Source organism: Nelumbo lutea, chromosome 3 (genome assembly GCF_056320005.1).
Source record: "Nelumbo lutea isolate HS-2025 chromosome 3, American lotus-T2T, whole genome shotgun sequence".
NCBI lineage: Eukaryota > Viridiplantae > Streptophyta > Magnoliopsida > Proteales > Nelumbonaceae > Nelumbo > Nelumbo lutea.
The window spans coordinates 36,586,279-36,610,773 of NC_142686.1; the positions used below are offsets into that span (position 1 = coordinate 36,586,279).

Below are 24,495 nucleotides of genomic sequence, written 5' to 3' on the forward strand. Positions count from 1 at the left end.
CTAGCTGTTCTCAGCAAAGTCTTTAAGCTTTTTTATATTTAATAAAATTTTCTGATGGGTAAACCATCTAAAAATACAAATTGTTTAATTTGTTATGTGCAAACATTTCAAGTTCCAAGGAAATATCTGGAAAGTTTCATCATTTTTCTAAATCAATTGCCAACAATCACAAGGCAAAGAAAATGCTCAAAGCACATTTTCACATGAAATTAAGAAAAATATGATTGGATTGGTTCATCTTTAAACCTTTGAATCAAAACTCTAACTGGGCTTTTCAGAATACACATTAATACTAAAGTAGTTCACATAGCACATTATTAATGTGCTCCAAATGTTAGGGACTTCAAAAAATCAGGATTCCTATATTCCTACAATCCCACTGCAGCACCTGTTATACTTCCCATTCAAAATTCTACTTACTTGGGGTTGAACCCCATATTGCTGGGCTCCAAGAAGGAATGTTAGTTGAGTTCCATTACCCCAGGCTAGGCTTCTTTTCCATATTTTGTTTCCATTATCAGGATTCCTATATTCCTACAATCCCACTGCAGCACCTGTTATACTTCCCATTCAACATTCTACTTACTTGGGGTTGAACCCCATATTGCTGGGCTCCAAGAAGGAATGTTAGTTGAGTTCCATTATCCCAGGCTAGGCTTCTTTTCCATATTTTGTTTCCATAGGGTCTTCTGGTGACCCTTTGTTCTTTAGAGAGCTCAAAAGCTTTCTACCTTTTCCCTTTCTGTTAATGAAATATTTCCAATTATAAATAAATAAACAAATAGCCAAAGAAACTATTACCAAGATGCTTAAATTATCTATACAAAATCAAATGGATGTCATGAATTGCTTGATTAACTACTTATGGTATCAAAACCATGTCAAAATTGACAAATTTGAGTTACCTTTACAATAGCTATTGCAGCAGAAACAGGATCTCTAATTCCTAGAACAGTCCAAACAAGTGAGTTATCAGAACCTGCCGGAATAATGCCAATTGGAACTGAAATTGCCTCTTTCTGGTTTTCTCTACTAAGAAGACCATTCAGAACCTACAAAATTTAAAGGAACTTTGAGAAAGTGCGACTTGAATTAGAAATTTTCAGCCAAAGGCTAATCCACTGTAATTCACAATATGAATCTGAAAAAGAAAGTAGAATATATAATGAATGAGCATTTACTTTAAAGACTTAAAAGGATTAACATTGTTGTAAATTCTTTCTTTTCAAGGGAAATTTCTAAAACTAGTAGTGCTCAATTCTTATACCACAAGCTAAAGTAACTTAACATAGCTTCCATAGATTTGCTATGCCATAAATTACAAGGAAACAAATGGTTATAAATGCATAATAAACCCCCTAGCGCCATAACAGGGGAAGAGTATTTAGCCCATGCATGTCAGCCACCACCTAGTGCCATAACATGTCCTAATTCAAAGAGAACCTCCAAAACCATTTACCTAACAAAGCAGCATTGCTGAGTTTGATGTTGTGCAATCCCATCCCCCCTTAGCTTTTGCTCTTGCATACGATCTCCCTTTTTTTGATAAATGACAATCAATTATATTAATTATAAACAGCAATAATATATAAAGTTTACATAGACCTTTTAGAGATGATTAACCATCACCACCTCCTCCCCTTACATTATCTTACAATCTCCCATCTCACTAAATGATCCTTCTTTGACTCATCTAGCTCCCAAAGAAAGTCCCTCATAAGTTTTTTTGTCTTTATGCAACTGCTACCAGGATTTTAAAAGCCAAGACGAAATAGATGGGCAGGCTAGATAGAGTGGAATTGATTAGAGTAATTCCACTTCCCATACATACATAATTCCTCTTCTAACATGCAAATTCTTAGAAAATCTTTCAGCTACCAAATTTCAGAAGTGAATTGATCTATGGTTGCCACCTACAGGGAGACCAAAGTACTTCAAATGCCATTGACCAACCGCATACCCCAAAATGGAGGCATATAGATCTATCTGCCCCTCATCCAAATTAATACCTACAAAGCAGCTCTTTGATAGATTTTCTCTGTTCTGTTTTTTCCTCCTCTAACATCCTCTTTTCTCATTCCTCCAGCATCTCAAACACTTTTACGGCTGAGACATCTCCTCCTATATAAAACACCCCAATGGCCTTTCCAATCTCCATCGTTTTATCAATCAACTTGTTCATGTCCAGTTTTTTTCCAATTTCCTAACCTCATTCAATCTCATTACTCCATCCACCACCACCACCCTTCACCTCTTCCTCCACATCCCTACCTCTATCGGAAACCTCTTTGAGGCTATTTAATGAATCAATCCTACTATCAACTTTAGGCTGATTGCAGAACATCAACCCCTGAGACACTTTCCAAAATCCATTCTTGACAGCCCTCTAACACTTGTCCAAATTACCATAATTTTTTGAACAACACATGTTATCCCTTAAAATCCTCCTCTTATACATCCATATGAAAGTTCTTACAAGGGCCAGCACCATATAAACCACCTTTCTGGATAGAGAAAATTTTAATAATATGCACTAAGCTCTAATTCTTCTGACCCTTAAAACATTGTAGACTAGTGTTTTAATCCTTCATAACAGAAGCTTCAGACAAATTCTCTAGTGGAACCCCAGGACCACCATTCCTACAACTCAAATCAACCCCCACACACCCAACCAAAATATCAAAGCCACCAATAGGTCAACTAGTCCTATCAGCTAAATTCTTTTTTCCCCCCTACAAAAGCATCGAAGGGAAAGATCGGTTCTGCCTTATCTTTCTCAATATCCAAATCAAAGGTTGGCACAACCATACAACAGAAAGATCCTTCTTTTTCCATTTCCACAGTTGAACGGCTTTGATCTTCATAGCATTCCTTCTGCAAATCCACAGTATCATCTTGAACACACCCTTCTTTGCATGCACTTCATCTTCTTTTCAAACTTGATTTTGGTACAAGTCAATGACTTCCAGGAACTCAGATTGAACTAGTATGTCGTTCTCCAAAGACAAGCACTCTGATTCACAATCCATGCCACCTGATCCCTTACCATTATTTGTTATTTGACAAATTAGGTTGGCCTCTCAACACTTATTCTCCAATAAATTTCTTAGAATAGTCTTCCTACCACTACCTTTATTCAGATTTGCCTTCTCTTCCAGACAAAAGATTTTTTATTGGTAACAATGTAATTAATTCTTTAAGTTAAAAGAATATATGTATAGAAATTACAATACATAGATGTTAGGATAGCCCTTGCTATCTAACTCGTCTGTTCTTACAATCAAATTACAGTTATAATGTAAACCCACAAAAAAATCTTTCCCTGTTCACCCCTCGCCTTGCAAGCGAATCAGTTACATTATTTGCTGCTGTGTCAATATCCAAAACACTCTCATTTCTCTAAACAAAAGTTTCAACCACAAACCTCTAGCAATCCCTAGCTATTTGCACCTGTTACTCCTGTTGACCATATTGACCTGAACATCAACACTACTTTCTGAAAGCCGCCTCAACTCCACAAATTCACCTCACTACCTCCAACCCTTATCTCATGTATCAATAGACAAGAATCAATGTATTACCAAATTGTGGGTATTGGGTATTATAAATAATAATTATTATCAAACACCTCGTCTTTTTCATGGACCATTTGTTGGTGCAATAGTAAAATCTCAAGCTAACAAGTGTGTCAAGTTTGAGACTGGCTACTGTGTACAAAAGCTACCAAAGGTAAGGTCCATATCTAGTCAACCCCTCTCAAGACCCTAGATAGCTAAGACCAGCATTGATAATGGCCATACCACCATTTATTTTTTCATTATCACCCATTCAGCCACACAATTAGAATCATCATCTAAGCATCCCAACTATATGAAGTCAGCTACATGCTACTTTGATCCATGTCCTTGTTTAAGCATGTGCACCACGTAATTAGAATTTTAACTAATTCTACCAACCACGCTTTACTTCCTACTCTTCTAAGTGATATGATTTCCACAAAAAGAAAAGGTGCAATAACCTGTAGTAGACTTCCTGCCCATTGAGGACCCTGCCCAATGTGCATATAAATATCTTTCCAGTAATAAATCTCCTCCTTTCTTGTATAATAAACCATGGCCTGGAGCACCCAATTTTCAGTACGAAAAATCATTAAAAAAAAATAATCAACCACTTACCTGGACCACTAGCCAATCTTATAACCACACAACTAAGTTGTCGCCACACCACACCACACCACATCACTCAATCACCACACACTGATAAAAGACTAAAACAATTGATCTGAACAAGTGAACATCAAAAAAGCACCGCTCTTCGGGCTGTCAATTAGAGGGTGCTTAGAAAACCACAAACTACTGCAACCTGAGGCATGGAAGCCTCCTTTCCTCAATAACAACCAGTCCTTTTTTAGTCTTTTTTTTCACTTCAAGTATGGAGACAGTTCACTCTATAGAAAGAACTAAATGGTATCAAAGGCTATTCAATTGATTACTGCTGCTCTGATACCATGTAATCTTCCTTAAACAGCCATTAAAACAAGAGAAAAACAGCAACAAAAGAGGAGAACAGTCAAATTGAGAGAGAAAAGAGAAAGAAAGAAGAAGAGAATAAACAGAAGGTTTTTTTCAGCAAAACAGAGTTCAAACTCCTATCTCTAACTGCCGACCCAATTTCATTTCTTTTACTAATGATATGTAAAAAGACATTTGTGCCCTTATTCAAATACAATACAAAAGAGAATATAAAATATCTATAAAAAAGACCAAACTGCCCTGCCACCTAATAACTTTAACAATACCTATCATCTACACGTCTTCCTGTCCATTGCAAAATTCCATCTCTACCTTCCCCAACCTAAATATAATCTTCTTCAACCTCTCATCTTGACAACTCAACTTCTGCGTGCAACAATACCTCTTTTCAGCAATCCAACATCCCCAACCTTTTGATGGATTGGATAATCTCCAAATTCTCTATTTCTTGGAATAAAAATAACCAGTTTTTCCTCTTCAATTATGATGCAACCTCATAAAGCTCTATTACAAATAGCAGAACCACAACTGTTAGTATTTTATCCAAGCTATCCACCTCGACTAGAACCCTAGCTAATCAAACATCAATCCAAGACAGGTCCCCCTCGTTGACAAACTTGAAACTTAATTGCATCTTGACTCAACCAAGTCTTGTGTCAACTATATGGAGTTGGCTACACAAAGCATGTTCTATCATTCCACTCTATTCAATGCCATATTAATTGTCTTGGTCTGCTCCTATCTCTTCTACACCTTTCGACTTATAACAGATTTCCCAATAACAGCTGCATCGATCCAAGGAGGTTGGAGTTCAGTTTTGCGGAAACTGTATCGTTGAATCGGCTCCACACACACTGATGCACCATCTTCAGTAGGAGACCGATCTAGGTTTGATATTGGGCATGAACTACCACACTGGGCGCTGCTTTTGTGGACTCCATATCAATTACGATCAGCATTTAACTTGGATTTCAAATCTGGTCCAGTTTTGTGCAAGATCGATTCGGAAATTCAGATTTCAAAATTATTGGGAAATCAGTTCATAGGTTGGGTTAGAATTTTTTTATAATTTGGCCATGTTAAATTTGATTTCTAATCCAACCAACACTTAGAACTATCAATAATCCAAAACTTGAAACCAGAAAAATAGAAACTTGCAAACATGGAAACCGGATAATAGAAAGCTAAAAAGTAAAAACTCTTCAAAATAGTAGTTGCCTAATAGTTTCCTAAATGACATAGAAAGTTGCTAAATTATGCAACTATGAACAGAAATTTTCTAGCTGGCATAAAAGGAAACAATTGTAAAGAAAACTATCAGTTTCTAAATCTTGGTACAGGCTTACAGGCTACAACTATTGATTGTTCCTCCCTTCATATGTTTAGGTAAATTAGGGATGCTCAAATCTCTTCACAAATTGTTTTCCTACATCTATTGCTGCAGAAGGCTGCAATGCATCATTTTCCCACATTCATCACAACTTTTGCATTTTTGCTAAATTTATTTTTTGAACATGTTTCTTGAAACAACTAATGAAATCTCCTATGATATTAAAAGTCTTTAGACACTAGGCATGCTAAGGAATACTTGCAACAAGGATCCATACTAACTTAGAATAGTGATTGTTTCTTAATCCACCCACTGTTGAGGGCTAGAAGTCTAATTGTAGCTCAAGGTGCCTAATCCTTAGGGACAACCAGTCTTAACACTTCAATAATAATAAACCATCCCCCCTCGTTCTAATACTCGCAGGACCAAACCTGTGCCATTCTCTATTCACCCAATCTATAATGCTCCATTTGCTTAAATTAACATAAAGAAATTGGCCCACCAAGCAATAATGTAACATTTCCAATTTAAATGACTTGCATTTCCCCCCACTACGTTAAATCTAGAAACTTGGAGATTAAATCATACATAGTTCCTCTAAATTCATATCCAAAAAAGCATTATTAATATCCAACTGGTGGACAAGCCATAAAAAATTAACATCCAAGGATAGAACTCTTACAGATTTCAACTTTGCTATTACAGAAAATGTTATGGTCCAGTCAATATTGTATGTCTAAGGTCTAAGCATCTCAATTCAAAAAAGCATTCTTAATATCCAATTGATGGGGACACCATGAAAAATTAACAGCCAAGGACAGGAGATCTCTAATAGGATTCATCTCTGCTACAGTAGTAAACATTTTGGTGTAGTTAATATTGCAAGTCTAATTATATCCTTTTGCAACTAGCTGCCTTCATACCTTTCAAAATATCCATCAGCCATCTGCCCCCATAAGAAGATCAACCAACTCCTACATGTGATTCTTGTATATTTTCTCTAACTATAAATGAAGTTTTTAGTTAAAATAGAAAAATCTCTAACCCACTACTACATATAATGGCATGAAATCTGCCAAGGAATTTGAATATTCAGATATGCATTTAACTTGAAATATAAAGAAAATACTCTAGTGAAAACATTTGAAGTAATAGCATGAAATATGTTTGACAATTTAAATGTTTAAAATAATAACATTAAACAGAAAAGAATGGCAAGGCAGGATTCACATAGCCAACTTTTGGAGGAACTGGTATGTAATGGCAAGGAGCTCTTCCAAGAAAGAAAAAGTAATCTCAAGAGTGGATGCCCCTTCCAGAATATTTTTTCAAATTGAACTTTGATGGAAGCAGCCAAGGTAATTCAGGCCCTACTAGAGTTGGGGGATCTTTTAGACATAAAGAAAGGCATATCATTGCCATCTTCTCAGGCCCAGTGGGAGTGAGAGACTCTACTAGAGCAGAACCTTTTGCAGTACTACAGGGAGTACAAATTGCAAATGAGATGAACTTGGAGAATGTGATAATTGAAAGTGATTCTAAAGTGGTTGGGGTGGTTAAAGGAGCCAAAGCTGTAATTTGGGGCTAAAAAAACAAGATGAAGAAATTTAAATGGCTGACAAGAAACATCACTTTGAGAATACAATGGGTGAGAACAGCCAATGCTTTAGCTGATACTCTCTCTAAGCAAGGGGTGGATAGTGAACAATTGTATTGGATGTGGTTGTAATTATAATTTTTTTCATTATGATGGGAGAGGTTGCACCTAACACCTCTCTTAGGGATGCTTATATTGATAATATCTGTACTGATAGCATTGTACCTTTTTCTCCCCGATATATAAATTCCACGTACTTATCAAAAGAAAAAGGATTCACATAGCCAACCACATATAGTTGGGATAAGGGTTAGATGATTATGGTGGCATGCAGTTCAATTCAACCATCACCATGAAGCTCAATAACTGCATATGTGGAGCAAAGGGAGGAAAATTCCAAATGGATACCTTAGACTAGTTGGTAATTGTTGATTACCAATTACCTAATATGGAAATAAGAAAAAGAAACCAAACGAATAAATTTCCCATCAAAATCAATCCAAAATAAAAATGCATGCCAGAATCATTAATAAGAAACTCCAAATACTAAATCAAAACTGCTTAACATTTTTTTTCTCAAACAAAAAAGCAATGTGCTAGAGTTGACATCCCTAAAGGTAATATTTAATATAATCATGCCTTTTGAGGTAATTTTCCATTTTTCCCATAAAATTATTATGGGGACTTACAAGGGTATCATGGCAGGATGCAATTATCTAACCAATAGCCATTGCAAATCTTCTCCAAATGGTAGAATCAGTTTGGTTCCGTAGTTATTGTACATTGGTGTAAGTTTGCTCCCTAGACAAACCTTGCAGTGTTTGGATTAGATGGAATTTGGGGGTAGAAATGGAATCAAATTCTTTACTAAAATACAGAAATAAAAGATACAATTGTCATATCACGGAATAGGGGTCTTGTTTAACAGAAATAAAAGGTGAGTCAACATGACCCTGTGGACACAAACCAGAAATAACAGACCACAAGAATAAACCTGTAATTATAGTTATCATATCACGGAATAGGGGTCTTGTTTAAATGACAAAAAAAGAAAAGAAATAATGACAAAAAATAGAAAATTACTAACCTCATTAACAATTCCATCACCTCCAACACATATTATTCCTGAACGAAAATCCAGAAAAAAATGTTGCATGCATTAAGTATAACATAATAAATAATAAATTTGATGCATAAGTACAACCCAATAAATAAATATCATAACTTAGTAAGCATGGGTCAGTACTACCATCAGGGCATGTACTAAGTTCAACACTGGAAGCAAGTTTTCTAGCATGACCAGCAGATTGTGTTTTGACTACCTCCATCTTGAACCCTGCAAGCTGGCATAAGTTTGGAACTCAGCATAATTATGAATATTTATAGAAAACTATGAAACGTACCTTTTTTATCTCTCTAAGAAGAACAGAAAATTTGTGATGCTATTAACTGTATAATACCTGGGCTCCTCATCAATTTACCATATCTGTATAATGCATCTTATATTTTTTCTCTAGTTCAATCAGTAACTGTTAAATTTTATTAAATAGAAATAGGTATATACATTAAAGTTCTTCACATCCTCCTTGACAGCTTGCCTTGGCTTAGCCTTCTAGCAACCAAATTACATAAAGGACCATTCAGCCTTAATCAATCAATCCCCAGTACAATTTTCTTTGACCCCTTGTTTCAATATAATGCATGTTAATGAGTAGATAGGTTGAGTGATTTCAAAGTGGTAGTCAGGTGAACAAATTTGTAGGAACTTAGGAGTAGCCCCAATAAGTGATAAATGAGGGGAAAGTAGAGTAAGCCGGTTCAGCCACATGCAAAGAAGACCATCTATAGCATGAACGAGAAGAGATCTGTTGCCAGTTTAAGGATCTATAAGAGATAAGAGCAAGCCAAAAAAGACATGGGTTGAAGTACTGAGAAATGATTTCAGGGCCCATAATTTAACAGATACAACACTGAGCAGCATGGAATGGTGGAATATGATTCCTGTAGCCAACCCATACAGATAGGACAAGGGTTAGCCAAGTTGAGTTGAGGTTGGGTGGATGCATAACAGGATGCTGGTCCTTGTATCTATAGGCACTAGATTAAAGAAGCTTGATCTCTGGCAGCTAGCATGAGTATCTCATTCAATTAGGTCCAGAGGTCAGTTAACTCCCAAGTGGACTCTCTTTCCATAACAATGGTTAAGGCAGAGTTGTACTGGTGGTCTGCCCTGCAGAGATAGACATTTTTATTTTGTCATCTTTCGTATATGGGATGAGTCAGGCCCTTTGGCCTATATCTGTATTTCCATTCCTTGGGAAGTTGAACCTTTTTCTATTTTTCAATGTCTTTAATGAAAGTTTATGATCTGATATTGAACAAATAACAATAATGCACTGTTAATAGACTGTTCCCCGAGGAAGCCAGACAACAGGTTGCATAAGTCATAATACCAAGTCTGATAATTGTCAATCTGAATGCAAATTGATCATTTTATACTTATAAACTCTTCAAACCAACTGTCATTTAATGGAACTCAGCATGTTAGTATTACAACATAAGCCCACTTAAGAATCTTCAACAGAATTTTGTCATGTTTTGTCCAATGCAAAACCCATTGAAATTAGTATTCAGCAAATTTTATCTTTCCATATCCATACACTGCATAAAACTTAAATTATTAGATCATGAAGATGAAATAAGGTAGATAAGAATACAAGTCCTTGGGCAGGGATTGAGGAACATGATATGAAAAAGCATAAGCATCAGAAAGGGGGTCTGAGTTTCCTTAGTATACAGAGACAAGTAGGACAGATGTCATTGGTGGCCATGTGGACTTGAGTTTCTTGCAGGATGAGATTATGAAGAACCCAGGTTGAAAGTGGGCAGATAATACTCATGGTAAAAGTGAGAGTGGAGGAGAAATGAGGCAAAACTGTCAAGATTTGATATTCCGTGTGAAGGTTGGGGTTTAAGGAGGCTATGGTCCAGTAGTTGAGAATTGATGTTTGCTTTGGGTTGTTGATAAGGTCGTGCTGATGAATGTGTTGTGGGGTTTATGTTGAGAATCTCATTTTTTGGTTGGGTGCTATTAACCTGTTAGGAGGGAAGCCAGGTTTCCATTTATTTTGTGGTTGTCAATGCATTAGGTATTGTGGAGGTTACTACTTCAAGTTTTTTTTTCCCTTTTTTTTCTTCTTGGCCTCCCTCTTCCATTCTCGGCTTGTATGCTCATTTCTTATCTAAGTTTTCTATTACCTATGAAAAAAAATCAGGTATATGTTACATGTATTATAAAGGCAAACTTATATGACAGGTTTTCTTCATCTGATCGGAAGCAGTGGAAGTCGTATTCAAGTAGAAATACAAAAAAAAAAAAAAAAAAAAAAAAAACTAGTATAAAACTCCCCAAACCAAAAGAAAAATAAATGTTCTCCAATGGCCCAAGCCCAAACAAAGAGATGAACCTACCGCCCACCCCAAAACAGAACCTGCATGGTAACCAGATGTAGAAACTAAAATACATGAACAGAAATGCAACAAACCTTAAATATTGGTTCCACTTTGCTATGGAAAACTTTACTTGAGCGACCATGACCAGAACGCGGATTTAGTATTACAAGTATTCTTGGTGGGCTTTTACATTTGATATTTGGTTCAGGCAGGAAATCATTAACAACCATGTCAGACGCCTGCTTCTTGGAAGAAACTAAGGGATGAGGTAAACAATTCACAAAACACTGTTGATCAGCAAATCCACTAATCCATTGAAGGGCTTCTTCTACATTAGAAGCAATGAAGCGAAAGTCCTTTCGACTTCTTTGAGGCTTCATGAAACAGGAAAGACCACAGGATCCCTTTCTGATTGGGTAAGAATGAACTGTAAAATGTCTAAGACCCGCATTATATGATACCTGCCAATATCATGGTTTAAACCATTATTTCTCAGGTTAGGATACTCCAAAAATCAGAAGGGAAAAGATTATTAAGGTATAAGGATCAAAAAGATTAGAAAGAACATACTGAAATCACATCATCCAGAGACAACATATGTGATCCCCAGACTAATGCTTTGCTTGTCAATTTGGCATCAACTGCATCTTGGTTCCTAGTTTCTTTTGATGTTTGTGCATCTGCATCTCCGCTGGATGTTCTCTTATCCAAAATGAGTCTCCCAGAAAATATAGTGTATCCCAGCAGATCAGAATGTTCATCTCCTATGTCAATCCTGTGGTCATGTGTCTTTAATTTTCCTGTATTGTCACTGGTATCATTGACCTCATTTTGCCTCAAAGCTTTTACTTTGCCACGTTTTTCCGGAAATACAGTAGGAGAACAATGCTGCCCTGTTGCTATTTGAGAACATCTACTGCCCAAACGGCGAAGAGACTGCTGAGTGGTCAACCTCAAAGGACTAATATTCTGAGAAAGATTTCCACTATTCTGCATCTGCTTTCCACAATAAAATCCTTAATTGAAACTGCAAACCACAAAGTGCAAATGGCAAGACGAACCTCATACAATCTGTATAGTAGAAGCCACAACAGGACCAACAAATGCCAGTATAATAGAACCTGCATAGTTACTTAAATTGAGTATCAGAAAATTCAGAAAGAGTTTACATTCTACTTGTTGAAGAGAAAGATGTGCATGATAGTTCCAAGTAATCCAGAATGCCAATAACCTACCAAAAAAAATAGAATGCTAAGAAGGTGAACTATAATTACCCAATCCCAACCTGAAGACTGAAGAGATTATTAAAGGATAATAGCATATATACTTTAAACTATTCAACATGACAAAATGATGTAAGAGGGTTCACAATTCACCATTCAAGTAGGTGTGATCATGGGCTAGGGCTGGCTTAGCTTATGATAGGGCTATAGCTAGGGATGGCAATTTTCCCCATCCTCGACGGGTACCCAGGCTCCCCGACCCGGCAGGGCCGGGTATGGTGAGTTCTTTGGTGGGGTTGGGATCGGGGATGGGGCTAACATTGAATCCCCGATTGGGGACGGGGATGGGGGTGGGGAATGCAATCCCCACCCCGGCCCCGATTAATATAATATGTATAATATATTATTATATTATGAATTATTTGATTAGCAAATAACAATTTCAACTAACAATTAATTAAACATTACACAGATTACAAAAACTCAAAAAAGAGTAAAAAAGTAAAAGACTAAAAAGACAAAAACTTAAAACTCTCGAGAGACTCTTCTACTACCACTCGACAAACGAAGAAGAAAGAACAGATGCGGCAGCTGAAAGCCTGAAACTCGAAACCCTAGTATGGTAGTGCCCTACTCTTCTTCTTCCGTTAAGACTCTTCTACTACCATTCGACAGACGAAGATGAAAGAACAGATGCGGCGGCTGAAAGCCTGAAACACAAAACCCTAGTATGGTAGTGCCCTACTCTTCTTCTTTCGTTGATCTGTTCTTCCTTCTCTCTCTCTCTCTCTCTCTCTCTCTCTCTCTCTCCCAGGTGAGGCAATGCTGCAACTCAAAGCCCGTAATGGTCCTCTCTCTCTCAATGCTTTTGATTTCTGATTTTTGAAATCTCAAACAGATTACAGATCTGAATCTACTTCAGTACAGATCTGAATCTACTCGCAAGTCGCAAGTCTGGAGTCTCTCTCTCAAGTCGGGGATTCAGGTCTCCGATGAGTCCGTCGGGGTCGGGGATGGAGGGGAATTTCTTTCCCCGATGGGGATCGGGGGATGATTTGGGGGTCGGGGTCGGGGATGGGGAATGTAATCAGTAAGTGTTCATGTGCTTTGCACATGACAATTCTAGATGATATAATAATGCATCCAAAATTTTTCATAAACTTTATGTATTTTTTATTTTTTATTTTTATATTTTTTTTTTTGTTTTTTTATTATGAATTGGATGCAGGTTGCAAAATCCAAATCTGATTACATAAACACTTCATCCAAATATGTGATAATCAGATCGAGTAGACTAAACTCTTCTTTTTGTAATGTTTTATTTTTTTTGTGTATCTTTTTTTGTCCATTTATCAGAAAAAAAATTAAGATTTAGATAGAGGGAATTGAATGAGGTGAAAAGCAGTAGTTTAATTTACAATTTAAACCTCACAATTAAATAGGGACTAAATTCAGAAATGAGTATTTTAGTCAAAAGAAAGTTCCACAATCTTATTCATATTTTTAATAGTAGTATAAATATATAATTATAGATGTGTTCAAATTTTCTATATTTTTTTTGTATTTCTGTTGTAAAAATAATCATGATATGTCACACCTACTTTTTGTTTAATATGATAAATATATGACATTATACATGAGCTTGAATGTTTTTTTGGAAAATTTTATGTTTTTTTTTCATTTTTTATTTTTACGTTTTATTATTATTTTTTATTTACTATGACGTTAAAGGTTAACACATTTGACCCAAAAGTTGAACTATTGCTCTTTGCCAAACAATAAAATAATTTCATTTTTGGTCAGTTCTAAATAATGCATTTCTTTTCATTATCAATAAAAATAATTCTTGTTTGTTACACTTATTAATAAAAATATATTTTTTATTTGATTAATAAAAATATCATAAATGTGTCTAGTTTTTTCTACATTTTTGTAGTTTTCTTTATGAATCGATTTTAAAATATATATGGGTTTATATTATTAAAAATATTGACATAGATCTAAAATTACATTTTACAATTAGAGATGAAATAAATACACAAATATGGCCATTTTATTAGCCATTAAAACTAGCATTAAATTTGTAATAAAATGACTTTTATACCCTTTCTCAAACAAAGAAATAGAGGGTAATTTTAGTCCAAAAAAACTTTCACTCTGCATCCACACTTTTATATATAGGATGGATATGTTTTGATTAGATTGAAAGTCCTCATTTGTAATTATGTGCATTTTTCTTTTTTTTTTTGAATTATAGTTACTTTGCAAGTGAATCATATGAAAATAGTAAGCCAATCACATGGGTAGCAGGTGGTGGAAAGGTAACAAAGATGAGAATTTCAGGTGAAATCCTATGCCCATCTATTGTTGAATTCACACCCAGGGAGGGGTTCCATGGAAGTGGATTTGGAGGTCGATACCCCATCCAAATTGGTGTTCTTCACTTGGACAGCTATTTTGAACAAGATTTTAACTATCAATAATCTCATCCTAGAGGGATGATTTTCGTGAATCAGCACTCTGTGTGAAAATGATTGGGAGTCAATTGACCACCTCCTGCTACATAGTTCATTCTCATACACTGTATGGACACATTTCATCAAATTATTTGGGGAGTCAATGGGTACCGCCTCAGGATGAACGCAATATTTTCTCTTGCTCGCCAGAAGTATGGTTTCAGCAAAAGAGGTGCTTTCTGTGGTGTTCTACTCCTTTAGTAATCTGTTGGTCCTTCTGGGGAGAGAGGAATAACCGCATTTTCAAGGGTAAGCCCTCCTCCCAAGAATCAATGATACATAGAGCAGAGAGGCTATTGGTCAGATGGACTTGCCTTAAGGACTTCACCAGCCTCTAATTCCAAAATTCTTCACTTTTTGTATCTGATGTTTATACAATTTACCATTGTTTCCTTTTCAGCTGGAAGGGGTTAGCCTTGTATTTATTAGGGGTCTCCCTTTTCTTTTATCATTATAACTTTTAGACTTTACCTTTCAAAAAAAATAGTAAGCCAATGATCCAACCACTAATTCTCCACGGGTTCATTTAGGAAAAGATTTTTAAAGAACTATGATGATTTTAATCAAATTTGTAAAGTTTCTGATACTATTCTAAAATTTTAAACCTAAAATGTATAGTCTATCAATGAAATCCGAAATTTCACCAACATATCTGCAAAATATCAGAGATACTATGGAAAAGGATTCCTGGAAAATTTTGTATCACAACCTAGAAAAATGGGGAGCTTTCAGGGAAATTTTGCTGATTTGCAAACCATGCTTGCAACAACCCAAAACTTCCACTAGACCACCAACACCACCTCTAAAGATACCTCCTACTTATCTGCAGTCCTGCCCCATCAACTTCTAGTACTTTTGAAACTCCCCTCATCAACTTCTAGTGGAGACAAAGAGCATTCTCACACTCAAAATCTCAAAAACCCAACATAAACCAAGATTCCTAGAGATATCAACTGTGATTGGAACTGAGAAACAAGAAATTTCACTAACTAAAACGATTTCCTGGGGATGTCATTTCATGAAAACTAGGGCCTATACTTAAATTCCAAAATCTGGTTCTTTATCAAATTGGCATCACATGAAGAAAACATCATTACATTCTTTAACATGATCCAAATTCTCCTTTGTCTAAGCAGGGCCCACATATTATATCAGCAAAGCATACACAGTGGATTCCACAAAAATGGAAATTGATTTTTTTCTAATAAAGTAATGGGGAACTTTATTAATTAATTGACAATGGAAATAGCATATACAATGAAGCCTCCCAAGGAGAGGCATGAGCTGCAGCCTCAAAAACAAAACAAAACAAAAACTGAAAAATTACAGTTGAGCCCAAAAGAGATGATCCCTGTGCACTCCTTGCTTAGCTAAGTAGTCTGCTATCCCATTAGCTGGCCTCCTTTCCCAATGAATTCTCAGAGACAAATTGGTGGTCAACCAGTTAAATCTTTTCATTGATTCCCCATAAGACCAAAATTACAGAGTCCAGATCCTTAAGCCATCCTTTATCAACCTGCAGTCCCCTCAATTAACAGTTTATCAAAATACAGCTCTCTAGAAAACTGTACTCCCTGCAATATTGCTTGGAGCTCCACATGGATAGAGTCCCCCACTCCTACCGGGCCCGAATAAAGATCAACTATGTGACCTTCAGCATTCTTGAATACACCCCTATTACTGAAGGCCTCAGATTGCCAAGGCTGCTGCCATCAAAACTGAGCTTGATAAATACTACATCAGGAGGGGCCCAATCTACTATAGGCCTTACCTTAACCACAGAACTCCTCGCTACAACTTCCCAATTCTGCCACATATCATCAAAGGACCATCGGGAAAAATAAATCCAATGTTTTGGCCCAATGTAAGGCCCTAGTTACAACACAATCGCATATGGCCTTCACACTTTTTTCCTTGTTGCTAAAAATTCTGGCAATTCTCTTCTCCCATATAGTCTACACCATAGCAGCCCTAGCACATCTCCACAAAACCCTACCCCTTCTTTTAGGCTAAGTGAAGGTTGAAGGGTCGAAAGGTTACCGGCTTGAAAAGATAAGTTCCACCTACACCCAAATAGTACAAATAGATTTTCCCAGAGGTCTGCAGCTATAGGGAAAGAAATTAGCAAGTGGTCACAGATCTCATCATTAACTTTATAGAGAACCACACCAATTTGGGGAAAGACAAAGGGATGGTCTTCTTTTCTGCAGCAAATCCAAAGTGTTTACTTTACCGTGGAGGACTTCCCAACAAAAAAAGCTCCAACCTTAGGTGGGATGAGTTCAGACCAAAATTTTTTAGAATGAAAGGGAAGAGGGGAGGGAGTAGAGCACAACAAATCTAAAAAGGAGGCACAAGAGAAGAGGCCCTTAGGATGGGGTGTCCAAACCTGACCATCTAGATGTGAGGGATCCAGGAGAAAAGGGTTAAGGGTTTGCAAAAGAAGAGCAACCTGATCGAATTCATGATCTCTTAAAATTCTTCTCAAGCCGAATTCCCAACTAACACCAATCGCAGAGGGAAAAGAAGAAAATCTTTCAATGGGTAAACAAAGAAAGGGAATACAATGAGGGAAAAAGGTTCTTAAGGGTAGAGTTACCAGTCCAAATGTCTTCCCAAAATAAAACCTTGTCTCCAGTACATGCATCATACCTGATAAGGCTTAGAAACTGGGAAGAATACCATGAGTGGCTTTCCACAGAGAAGCCAACACAGCCCATTGACATACACCAACATCCCAATGTTTGTCTGCTTGCCCATGTATACTTTCAATTACCTCGTGCCACAACCTATCCCCTCCAAAGGCCATTCCATAACCACTAGCCCAACAACGCTATATTCTTCTTTCCTATATTCCCCAATCCCAACCCCCCCCCCTGTTCCTTACTCTTGCAGACAATTTCCCACTTAACCAGGTGATCCTTCCTTCCTTCCCCCGGCTCCCATAAAAAAAAATCCCTCATGATCCTCTCTAGCTTTAACACCTCCCTTTGTGGCATCTTAAAGACAGAAAGATAGAAAGTTGGTAGGTTTGCTAGGGTGGCTTTTATTAAGGTTATTCTCCCACCTAAAGAAACATAGTTCCTCTTCCACATTGCCAATCTCTTAGCACATTTTTCTACAATCAGACCCCAAAACCTACTTTCCCTTGAATCTGGAAATTGATTTCCAGATTTAAAAAGCCTCAAGTTTCTTATTCTTGTAGCAATGTTTGGATTTTGGAATGCCTTGGGTTCTAACAATGGATATGGCACTGAACAGAATGGAATGGTGAAACAGGAATTCATGTGGCCAACCCCATATAGTTGAGACAAGGCTTAGATAATGATGATAATGAATGCCTTGGGTTTCATGACAATTTCAAAACCTGAGGTTTGGCAATCGCATTTTGATGTTAACATTTTCAATTTCTGAAATGGTAGAAATTGGAATCATTTATGTTGGAAAAATGACCTTAGTTTGCAAACCTGGAAAAGGAAGTTTACAATCTCAGAATTTTGCATTTTAGAACCCTGGGTTCTTTCACTCAAGAATCCAATTAGCTATTTCTACCAAGAACTTCATAATGTGGACAATGCTGATCACGGTCATTGAAGATCCCTTAGTGTCTTTCTACTAAAATGCCCAAAATGAAGGCAATTTATGCAAATTGCCTGATTTATATCAAAAAATGCCACTTGGAAAGCATTGCCAATGATTCAACAAAACTGTTTCTTTAGTAAAAAGAAAAGAGAATACCTTACTAAAAGGTACAAAGTGTATGAATTAATAAGAAAGAACCTTCTATAGAGGCTACAGCATAGCATGGCCATATGAATGAACATGGTAAAGAATCAAACTCCATAGCTAAAGATTTTTATCCTCCAGAAATACCATTTTCTCATCCAGTCTTTTGCAAAGCAAGAACTGCAACTAAAGCACAAGGGGTTCTTAGAGCCTTAGGCACAAGACACAAGGTGAGTAATGTGCCTGAACAAAATAATTTTCCACTTTTTACTAGAAAATAAAAGAAAAGCATAACATACATAATAAGAAAAACCATGTTCAGATAAATAAAGTATTTCAAAAAGCCTATTAGCTGAATTGTTTAGAGTATCATGTTGTTAACAACTTAGCATTAAGCTTGTAGACTTGTAGTCCAAGTCCTACATGGGATAAACCATTTCAACTCTGCATCAATGGTATGACCTACAATCTTGTAATTTATGTAGTCAACATAAATTCAAGGTCAATTCATCAAAACATAGCAACAATCTAGGTGAGGCAAATCTGGGGTCAGGTGAGGTGTACCCTACAAAATGAGCCTAAGTGCACCCAAAGCAAACCTACATGGGGTAAACTATTTTAACACTGCATCATAGGTATAACCTACAATCTTGTAATTTATGTATTCAACATCAAATTCAAGGTTAATTCATCATATAGGAACAAGCTAGGTGAGGCAAATCTGGGGTCGGGAGAGGTGCACCCTACAAAATGAGCCTCGCATACGAGTGTAGGTGCACCAAGCACACCAACATGGGATAAACCATTTTAACTCTGCATCATAGGTATGACCTACAATCTTGTAATTTATGTCTTCAACATCAAATTCAATGTTGATTCATCAGATAGCAACAAGCTAGGTGAGGCAAATCGGGGGGTCAGGAGAGGTGCATCCTTCAAAATGAGCCTCACATATGAGCCTAGGTGCACTCAAAGCACACCTTTTACAAATAACAAGCCTTTTTTATATGTGCAATAACAGTTAAGAAGATATGAAACATCTCATGCAACATGGGAGCCTTTTTATGGAGTTACATCTCTGCTCTTTTTGAGGTTCAGATAAATAAACCCTTTTGAATTGGCCAAAGATCCAAGGAAGCGAAAAATAAAGATCTTTTAGTGCTGTACCCCATTTTGAATTTGTTGAGGAATCTGGAAAGAAAGAAACAGAAGACTCTTCAAAGACGAGACAAGAAATATGGACATATTGTGTGATGTAGGAAATATGACAGTTGATTGGGTGCTGGTGTTACCAGAATTCTCAGGATTAGATAGAGCTTGTTTTGGTTTGAGTTTTCGGAACACACACAAGTTAGGTTGGAATTTCTGTTTTAGATAGATCTGTTTGAAGTTTTTGTCATTGTAACAATTTCTGATTTAGTACATGCTTTGTTCTTGGGTGCCAGGTCATCACCCTACATTCAGTAGTAACCTTTTTTTATTTTAACAACAGTTCCTTGATTTACTATCAAAAAATTGTTCTTTTCATTTCTTTTTTAATCATCAACAGCAATCAAGAAATTTTATTTATATAATGAAAATGTAGAAAACCCAGCATTCTGAAAATGACTGCAAGGAAAAAGTATGACACTGCCAAGTGACAAAACATTTGCTAAGAACCATTGCATAGACTACTTGAATTAGCCCCCAGGCTAGGTCCCCATCCCATCCCATACCATATCAAACCTTATAACCTCTTCCTTACCAAAGCATCCACTAGGCTCTTTGCTAACATTAAAGTCCATCTAAACAAACTGTCCAAAGTTGCTAACGGTGCTTCTACTTCTCTCGTTGAATACTTAAGATTCAAAGGACCTCCAAGCCTTGGCAATAATCAGCTAGCCACTACTTTACTTTTACTTCGCATCACCAAATACCAATTAATTCCAGCTCACAGAAGAAGTTACTGTTAAAACCTTGTAGGAAAGCAAGTTCAGCGCTTAAAGGATCTCCTAATTTCCTTCACAAACTGGGTCATAGAAGCTAAGTACATGGTAACTGAAAACATTTCCCACTACTAATTGGCCTCGGTTTCTAGGAGAGTGCCCATCTTACTTTTCCTACTCCTAGGAAGACAGTCAAGCATCACCGACTACTTATGTGAGGTAAAAGTAGCCACTACCTGCCAGCCCCTCAACAAAGAGTCCATTGGAGCACCATTAAATTCATCCCTCATAAAAACCTAATGTGCCAAACTCACCCTTTTCAGGTCAATGAGAGTGTTCATTTCAAGTTTCATGTTGTCAAATATACCTGAGTTTCTTTCATACCAAAAACTCCAAAGCACTGCTGCTCTAGCATACAACTGAAACAAGTTCACTCCTCTTAGAATTTAGGGATACCAGGATAGAGGAAAATAAATATATGATTTTCATGGATGGGACTCAAGAAGTTCCAAAAAGAGGGAAAAAGTGCTTCCGCATCTCTGTTATGTAAGAGCAAGAGAGAAATAAATGGTTAGTACTCTCATTAATATTGCCTATAACTTGTTGAATAATCCTGGCCTGTATTCTTTCTAATAATTCAGGGTAGGGGACAGTTAAGAGTTCTTAAAATTGTTTTTTAATTACAAATCTTTACACACTCCAGCAGATCATTAAATTCCATGAATTTGTACAAAAAGTAGCACAAAGCCGTTCTTGATAAAGAGTAATGCAGCCAACCCAAATAGTTAGGATGAAACCTTTTTTGACTTATCTTTGAAAGCAGAAACATGATTTTGGAATACACTTGGAGAAGAAATTAATAAGTAAATATAGAAAACATAATTCTCTTATAAAAATTGCCATATCAGCAATGACAGTTTAGATTATATATCATAATACGCTGTTTAGTTAGTTCTAAAGATAATTCCTCACCTGGGCGAACAATTAAGAAACTGAAGTGAATCAGAAACGTGAAGATGGGAAACAAAATAATTACAAGCAATGATGAGGCAGCTTCAGAGGGTTTTGAGACGAAAGAAATCTATAATTGAATGTCGATTTTCACAACCAGCTCGGGAAACAATCAAAATCCATTTCAATTGAAGTCATTCCAGTTCAATTAAACATTCCAATTCAATTCAATCCACCTAAAAAGCACAGTTCTTTCAGAAGCACAATTAGACTCAAGCTCAGAAAAACACTATCAAGGAAGAGGAGTCAGCGATCAAGGATCAGAAACCAGAGACCATAGATCAGATCAGCAACGAACGACTACCCAGAAAAATCGGAAAACACCCCAAATTCTACCAAATATATATGCAGCAGAACCCACAGAAAAAAAAAAAAAAAAAAGAGTAAATTAGTGAGAAAGAAGACAAACCTCAAAAGGAAGCCCGACACCCAGATCGAATTCCACCGGAGCTGACACGAAGCACTGTAACAAAGCAGCAAAAAATTAATATATATAAAAATCTCCTTCGTCGCCCAGCGGAATGAGAAAAGCAGATCGCGAACTCCGGGGAGATCTTCTGATCACATTACCAAATTATAGGACTTCAGGGAAGCGAGATGACAGTAAAGGATTCGGAGTCGAGAAAAAGATAATAATGCAGCAGTGGGAAAAGAAGAGGTTTTAGGTAAAAGACTAATAATTAAAAAAAAAAAAATCGTGTCGGATACGAACACGAAGCGGCGGTGAAAGAGAGGATACGGGAACGCCAAGGACAGGATATCGGATATAGCACGAAGCGCGATTCACGTCTTCGAACTTCGATTTTGAAAGGTGTATTTTGTTTGGTGGAGTTTTTCAAACTTGTTTCTTTCTTCCTTTTTCTTTTTTTTTTCACTTGTTTGCTTCTCAGTCTTCTTCAACTCTTCCTCTATCTATCCTACTAGCTAGTTTATTTTTCGGTTTTCCGTGTTCGACTTGCTATTCATTTTCCCGGCCTTTCCCCCTCTTTTCGGGTAAAGAAAATTCACGGTGACGCCATGACCGGCCAAGGCTGGCCGAGTGTGGGTATACAGAGTACGAACAGACAAAAATGAATGAGATACGTAGTGGAATGGTGGTGAGAAAAAAGGGAAGAGAAAAATGAAAGAAAACGCTGTAAAAAAGGACAGAAGCTAATAAAAGATGTAAATGTTTTTACTGGTGAAAGGGTTAATGGATTATTTAATGGTAATGAATTCTCATCTGTCACTTTCCTTACGCGATTAATTGATTTAGTGGTTTTTTTTCTTCTCTCTCTCCCTCTCTTTTTTGAGAGTTTTGTTTGTTTGGAAGCGATAATGATTATGGATAAATTATCTGCTGCACAGAGTTTACAATTTTTCTCTGATTTTCACGGTCCATGATGCATACGGGATTGACTGAAGTATAATTGTGGGCCAATTGATAGGCTGGAGTGAATAATCTAATAAAATAGACTCAGAACATGTTATCAATTCAATGGCCCTTTGGCTCTGATGAGTGATACAGTCCATATGTTTCTTAAATTCATGCTTCAAGCCTTTATCCGACCCGTTGAGTAAAAGTAAAACTCGAGTCCTACCGTCTTCAGGGTCTTTATTTTTCTTAATATTAAAAAGTTAAAAGAATTAAATAGAAAAATATGTTAAAACATTTAGCCCCTGTTTGGTAAGTGCTTAAATTATTAGAAGTGGTTAAAAGATTCCAAAAGCATTTAGGGCAGTTGTTGAAAAAGCCCAATGTGTTTTTACGAAAGAATAAGCCCATTTCGAAAGAAGCCCAATTTTTTGTCCATTTAATAAGCTTTTTTTTGAAAAGCACTTATTACTAACCCATCTTGGCCCGCCACCTAATTATTAAAATGCTTATGCTACACTGTTTGAAAGATACGCTTTTCCGCCAACACTCATAAGAAATTATTAATAAATACTTATCCAAAAAGCACTTATTTAAATAATAAGCACTCTTAAACAACCCCTTATAGACCTCCAGGTTTCGGTCAAATACTTTATGGTTTTTTCTACGAAGACAACAGATATCAACAGCTAAGCGCCATTTCCTTTCTGAGCCATTCATTCATGATTTCATGCTGCAATAAAAGAACAATATTAATAAGAGGGCCACCCCAGCGGAAGGAGAATGAACCCAAAACGGCATAGGCTATTGACCTTCTACAGTTCTACTTGTTCCAAGCCATCTTTTATTCAGTCTAGAAACTCTATCACCCTCTGATTTACCTAATAAATTTATAGGGCTTTGTTAATGGATGACAGAACTAAGATGAAAATTTGAAAATAGATGTTTATTGATGTGATTTACAATAAAATTATTGGTTTAAAATCCACGAAAGTACATTCTTTATAAACATTAATTATTATTTTAGCATTTTATTTTATTTTTCTTGCTCTTTTTCAGTATAGCAGAAAAAAAATATCCTTTTTGGAGATATAGTATAATAGCAAAGATATAACTTAACATTATATAATCAAATTTAGCTTTTATTATCTACACCAAAATCAAGGCAAGTATCGACTTTATATAATAATAGATAGATAATTATCATCATCATCATCCATGCCTTATCCCAACTATACAGATCCGGTTACGTAAATCTTGTCTCGCCAATCCATTTTATTTAAAGATATATCCACTATTAAATTATTAACACTTATATTATTTCTTACTATTACTTGTGTCCTTTTTTATTTACCCCTAGCTCTTCTAGCTCCTACCACTAATATAACAAATCAATTCTCCTATTTGAAGTTATTGGGGGTCTTTTATGTACAAGACAAAATCATCTTAGTCTACTCTCTAATTTTATCATTTATCAAAGTTACTCAATTTCTATAAATAACATAATTATTGATCTTATTTTTTCTAGTTTTTCACTTATTTGTTTAAGCATGGACATTTATATCACACTCATTTTCTGAATATGTTGTTTCTTAACTGCCCAAAGCTATGCTCCATACAACATAGTTGGCCTTACAACTATTTTATAGAACTTTCCTTTCAATCTCATCTAAATGGTAAATAGTGGTAGATAGATAAATGAGTAAATTCATATTCATGTACAAGAAATATGCCGAAAAATTATGTGTAAAAGGTTTTAAATGTTACATAAGCATTTTTAGTTGCTAAATGAATGGTATGTTTGTGGAAGGGTGCAACAAGTAACTTC

General features: G+C 36.2%; 1 protein-coding gene across 2 annotated transcripts in view; it reads right to left on the bottom strand.

Moving 5' to 3' along the window:
• The window catches only part of LCBK1 (long-chain base (LCB) kinase 1), a 44,191-nt gene extending 21,802 nt beyond the window's left edge, over positions 1 to 22,389 (bottom strand). Inside the window, exons 1-7 of one of the 2 annotated variants that reach the window (XM_088977257.1) lie at positions 21,884 to 22,389; positions 21,723 to 21,776; positions 11,483 to 12,033; positions 11,005 to 11,373; positions 8,709 to 8,802; positions 8,547 to 8,584; positions 906 to 1,052 (exon numbers count right to left, since the gene is read on the bottom strand). In XM_088977257.1, coding sequence (XP_088833383.1) covers positions 906 to 1,052; positions 8,547 to 8,584; positions 8,709 to 8,802; positions 11,005 to 11,373; positions 11,483 to 11,908 — 1,074 coding nt within the window. In that variant the 5' untranslated portion in view covers positions 11,909 to 12,033; positions 21,723 to 21,776; positions 21,884 to 22,389. The remainder of the gene's footprint in view (positions 1 to 905; positions 1,053 to 8,546; positions 8,585 to 8,708; positions 8,803 to 11,004; positions 11,374 to 11,482; positions 12,034 to 21,722; positions 21,777 to 21,883) is intronic. The other variant, XM_088977258.1, reaches the window with a different exon arrangement.
• Between the last annotated feature and the right edge of the window lie 2,106 nt (positions 22,390 to 24,495).